Source organism: Phlebotomus papatasi, chromosome 2 (genome assembly GCF_024763615.1).
Source record: "Phlebotomus papatasi isolate M1 chromosome 2, Ppap_2.1, whole genome shotgun sequence".
Taxonomy (NCBI): Eukaryota; Metazoa; Arthropoda; class Insecta; order Diptera; family Psychodidae; genus Phlebotomus; species Phlebotomus papatasi.
The window spans coordinates 92,984,515-92,990,514 of NC_077223.1; the positions used below are offsets into that span (position 1 = coordinate 92,984,515).

The 6,000-nt window shown below is 36.2% G+C and overlaps 1 protein-coding gene across 1 annotated transcript; it reads left to right on the forward strand.

Moving 5' to 3' along the window:
- The first annotated feature begins 2,368 nt into the window (after window positions 1-2,368).
- Window positions 2,369-4,572, forward strand: LOC129802437 (integrator complex subunit 9). Its single transcript, XM_055848241.1, has 2 exons — window positions 2,369-2,479; window positions 2,552-4,572. Exons 1-2 carry the CDS (start codon window positions 2,471-2,473, stop codon window positions 4,490-4,492), a joined length of 1,950 nt encoding a protein of 649 aa, XP_055704216.1. The 5' UTR covers window positions 2,369-2,470; the 3' UTR covers window positions 4,493-4,572.
- The last annotated feature ends 1,428 nt before the right edge of the window (window positions 4,573-6,000 follow it).

Consider the following 6,000-nt stretch of genomic DNA (forward strand, 5'->3'; position numbering starts at 1 on the left):
AGTCAACAGTTATTTTTTTGCTCTACGGACTCCGATAGAGTCAACTTGGACCCAAATTGACTTCGATAGAATCAACTTTTCCTTTATTATTGAACTAATAATATTATATGATTTTATTATGATTTTATCGAAATTAAAATCTGTGTTTTGGCGTATCAATATAACGTTTTTAGCACAAGAAAGGGGGATCAGTGGCGCAATAGGCAAGACCGTTGGCTCTTGGGCGGATCGATTCCCCGGCTCGACTTACTGTTGTGAGTTCGAGTCCCGCCCGGTGCAAAGATCGGAATGTCTAATTTCGACAATTTTCATATGTTAATAACGTAATATAATACACCGCCTACGCCCAATAATCCCGGGAGCATGGAAGAAGCATCCACACAACGGGGAAGGCGCTCCTGGGCGGGTCTACACATGGACTTAGCGGATTCTTCCAACACGGGATATGGACAATGTAAAAATGATTACATTTGTAATGAATATATCTCGATACGATTAATAATAATAATAATATGCACAAGAAAAACATTTATGTAAGTACATGGCAATATTATGATAAAATTCGTATATTAGCTGTGTAATCATTTTTCATAAAAATAATTTTCTTTTCGTGATTTTAAGCGTTTTGATTGAAAGTTCTTTTGTATTAAGATTTTTTGATTAAGCCTATGATCGCAATGTAAGGAATTTTAACCCATCATTAATTTGTAAGTGAATAATATAAATATATAATATTATATAAAATATAGTTTAGAAAGTTTTTATAAATTTATTCAAACTGTTTAAACAACTTACTTGTTTAAAAAAAATGTACATGATAAACTACGATAAAAATTACTTTTCTAAAGAAAATGTGTAATTTTCTTTAAGTTACATTTTTAATTTAAAAGTTTAGTGTCATAAAAGAAACAATAAGCAACAGAAAATTAAAATTGGTAAGAAAAAACGGATAAAACTTCCTTTTTTGTACATTTAAGATTTAAGTGCTGAATAGTTAAAGATATTGACTTGGAGTTTTCGGACAACTTCCCATAAGTCAACTTGAAGATTATTAATACAACCCTCATTTCCATCTCATCCCTCCCCTTATCTTCCGAAAAGAATCTGTATGACGTGCTTTCTTGTAATCACAAAAAATACGATTTTGAATGGTGAAAGGGCGGGATGGGGACGAAATGAGAGTTATATTGATAATCCTCCGGTTTACTTATTAGGGGGTTTCTTGTGAAGCCATAGTTATGCCATAACGAAAAGAACTATCAGTCTCTTCTTTTATACGCTAAAAGTTTAAAAGAAATTCTAGTTAATCACGTTAATTGAATTACAATTTTTAATAATTAATTATTTACCGGAGATATTATAGAGAAAGTGAAAAAAAAAGAAATCTTTATGACATCTTTTTCTTATCTTAACTTCGTGGGTGGACTTCAATATTACCACATGGATAGTAGTTTATACTTAAGATATTTACAGTAGACTCTCTCTCAATCGGACATTTGGGGCAAATTGTTATCCAAATTATCGATAGATTTGGACATCAAAATCATTGTAAATTTCACAGAAACTGCTCAATTATAAAGAATCACGATAAAATAGGAAGAACTAGAACGAATTTGAGCAAATTTGCTTCACAATTAAACATGAAAATTGTCAACAAAATTTTGCACCCGATTGAAAAACAGCCGATTGAGCGAGAGGCTACTGTACTAATTTATAAAAACATTCCGTAAAATCATTCCCTAATCTTCAAATTTTGCCCAAACATACGACTGTTTTTGGGCCAGAGGGAGTAGAATTTATGGGTTAATTAAATAAAATATTTTACTATCGTGTTGAATTTATCAATTATCTAGTACAAACATAAAATAAAAAACGTAATAAAATAACATAAAAATAAATAAAAATAAAAAACTTAAAATAAAAACATAAAATAAAAACATAAAATAAAATAAAACATAAAATAATACATTCTAATTTATTTCACATTCCAATTGATTTTTTTTCGGACTCCGATAAAGTCAACAAATCCAATAGGGTCAACAGGTTTGGAAATAATTAGTTGACTATCGAGGTCCCACTGTATTAAAATTGCCCTTTTCGTTACTGCCCCACCCTCCCCTACACAGCCTTTTCTTTTATTTAAATTTAAAATCTAATAGTTTTAAGTAGGTGAAGATGAAAAATAATAAGATTTATCAAATTTTTATCCTCAAACACCATAAAATAATTTTTATACATAAAATAAGAACTCTCGGAACTCGGAACCCTCGGAACTCTCCAAGTCTCCAAAGTCAAAAAAATTACTTTGAAATCAGTCGTTAATTTGAATAATATCGATATATCGTTTGCAAAAAAATCATCGATTGTCAAGAGTCAAGACAAGAAACTCATCGAAGTAATCAAAACAAACAAACTTCTGTGTTTTTCATAATTTTTACCAAAAAGTACTCTAAAATACAGGAAAATCGCTATGAAATTGGTAAATATAGTTAAGGTTTTGTGGACAGAGTGAAGGATATAAGCTGATTTGGATGTTTTTCTGCAATTTCAGTATTGTTTGAATGGTGACCCGGCAAAACCATGCAGCATTCTCAGTTTCAAGGAACTTCTCATTATGCTGGATTGTGGGCTGAATGTGAAGACAGTCCTCAATTTCTTGCCCCTGCCATTGGTCCAGAGTTCAAGATTCAGTTCCCTGCCCAACTTTATTCCCCGGGACCACGATGCCCAAATCGATGGAGAGCTGAAGGAATGCTGCGGGAGGATTTTTGTGGACTCCACGCCGGAATTTGCTCCACCTTTGGATAAAATTGTGGATTTCTCTGAAGTTGATGTCATCCTCATTTCCAATTACATGAATATGCTGGCACTGCCTTTCATCACGGAGGGTACGGGCTTCAATGGGACGGTATATGCCACAGAGCCAACTCTCCAGATTGGTCGGTTTTTCCTGGAAGAACTCGTGGAGTACATTGAAGTGGCCCCGAAGGCTGTTGTGGCGTCTCAGTGGAAGGACATCTTGCATGCTCTGCCTCCGCCGCTGTCGGAATCATTCAAGCCAAAATGCTGGAAGCACATCTTTACCATGGAAGCTGTTCATAACAGCCTAGCCCGGGTTCAGATTGCAGGATACGATCAAAAGCTGGACATTTATGGTGCACTGCAGGTGATTCCTGTGAGTTCGGGGTTTTGCTTGGGTTCCAGCAATTGGATACTGAGCTCAGGGCATGAAAAAGTGGCGTATATCAGTGGCTCATCTACCCTGACGACCCATCCTAGGCCCATCAACCAGGCTGCTCTCAAGTATGCGGATGTTATTATAATGACTGGGCTGACTCAAGCTCCCCATGTCAATCCGGACGGAATGCTCGGTGAATTGTGCATGAATGTGGCAGTTACTCTGCGAAATGGTGGATCTGTTCTCATTCCCTGCTATCCTTCGGGGGTAGTTTATGATCTCTTTGAATGCCTCTCGACGAATCTCGACAATGCCGGACTGTCCCAAGTGCCAATGTTCTTCATTTCTCCCGTGGCAGACAGTTCCTTGGCGTACTCCAACATCCTGGCCGAGTGGCTGTCGTCAGGGAAGCAGCACAAAGTATACATCCCCGATGAACCCTTCCCTCATGCCATGCTCGTGAAAAATGCCCGCCTGAAGCATTTTAAGCACATCTACTCTGACGGCTTCAGCACGGACTTCCGGCAACCCTGCGTGGTCTTCTGTGGCCATCCCAGTCTCCGTTTTGGCGATGCTGTTCACTTTGTGGAGCTCTGGGGCTCAAATCCCATTCACACAATCATCTTCACTGAGCCGGATTTCCCCTATCTCCAAGCCCTGGCCCCCTTCCAGCCTCTGGCCATGAAGGCCATCTACTGCCCCATCGAAACCTCCCTCAACTTCCAGCAAGCCAATAAGCTCATCAAAGAACTCAAACCAGGCTGTCTCGTCATCCCCGAGAGCTACACCCAACCACCCGTGATGGTGCCCCACAAAGTCGATCTTGTAATTGATCAACTCCCGGACAAGCAACTCATAACCTTCAAACGTGGCGAAGTGGTAAAGCTTCCGCTCAAACGGAAACGCAATCGTGTATACCTCATGCCCGAAATAGCCCAGACAATTGTCCCGCATGAAGTTCAGCCAGGAATGAATGTGGCCAGCATCACAGGAATCCTCCAAGTCAAAGACAATCTGCACGATATCAAGCGAATTGACGATGGAACCGAGGGCAATCGTACATCCTTCAGCCTCAAAGCCTCAAAATATGAATGGGGTGCACTGGATATTGATTTGTTCGTGAAGAAGCTCACTCAGGATGGAATAACAGACATCAAGATGGAACAAAATGGAACTGGAGTAGTTATTAGATTGCCCAATGAGGACACAACAATAGACATCAATAACAATCAGACTCACATTGTTTGTGGAGGAAAACAGAGCCTGAGGCTGAAACTTCGGGATTTGCTTCTGCAATGTGTACAGAGTTTTTAGGTTGTTAATTTATTTGATGCCCATACAAATGTAAGATCAAGGAAGAAAATTTTAATAAACCCACTGGACTTTGTAAGAAATCTTTCTGGATATTAATTTACTTAAAATTAATTAATTAGGAAGAAATCGAGGATATCATTTTATGAGAGCATAAGTGATCAATTCAATTCAAAGATTCAATTTTATTCCTTATCTTTTTTTTGTTTCGATGAAGAAGTTTTAGCAGAAAATAAAAAAAAGAATCCTGCGCCAAGAGGCAAACAACTTCCAAGCCTGCTGCGAACAATAAATTTCATATGAACAGTAACATTTTTTGGGAACAGTAGAATTTTTACAAAGAGTAAAATTTCTAACGAGGAGTAAAATTTTTTGAGAACAGTAGAAGTCATGCAAACAATAAAATTTCTAGCGAGCACTAAAATTTTTTAAGTGCAGTAAATTCTCCTGCGATCTGTAAAATATTTTGGAAACTGTCAAATTCCTGAAAACAGTGAAATTTCTAAGCAGCAATAAAAATTTGTGAGAACAGTAAATTCTCCAGCGAACAGTAATTTTTTTGAGAACAGTAGAAGTAATGCAAACAATAAAATTTCTAGCGAGCAGTAAAATTTTTTGAGTACAGTAAATTCTCCAGCGAACATTAAATTTTTTTGAGAACAGTAGAAGTCCTGCAAGCAATAACATTTCTAGCGAACACTCAAATTTTTTGAGTACAATCAATTCTCCTGTGAACAGTAAAATATTTTGGAAACTGTAAAATTCCTGAAAACAGTGAAATTTCTAAGCTGCAGTAAAAATTTTTGAGAACAGTAAATTCTCCAGCGAACAGTAACATTTTTTGAGAACAGTAGAAGTCCTAAAAATACTAAAATTTTTTAAGTAAATTCTCCTGCAAACAGTAAAATATTTTGGAAACTGTAAAATTCCTGAAAACAGTAAAATTTCAAGCGAGCAGTAAATTTTTTTGAGTACTGTAAATTCTCCTGCGAAAAGTAAAATATTTTGGAAACAGGAAGATTCCTGAAAACAGTGGAATTTCTAAGTAGTAGTAAAAATTTTTGAGTACCGTAAATTCTCCAGCGAACAGTAAATTTTTTTGAGAACAGTAGAAGTCCTGGAAACAATAAAATTTCTAGCGAGCACTAAAATTTTTTGAGTACAGTGAATTCTCCTGTGAACAGTAAATTTTTTGGGGACAGTAGAATACCTTCAAACAGTAAAATTTCTAGCGAACAGTAAAAATTTTTGATAACAGTCAATTCTCCTGCGAACAGTAAAATTTTTTGGGAACAGTAATAATTTCTCGCAAATTAACATTTTCCGCAACAAAAATTTATATGAACAGTAATTTTTTTAGGAACAGGAAAATTGCTGTGAGCAATAAAATTTCTTGCGAAATAAAAAAAAAATTTGGGAACAGTAAAACTTTCTGCGAAAATTTATTTTTTTTAGAAACAGTAAAATTCCTGAGAACAATAAAATTTTCCAGCGAACAGTTAAATTTCCTG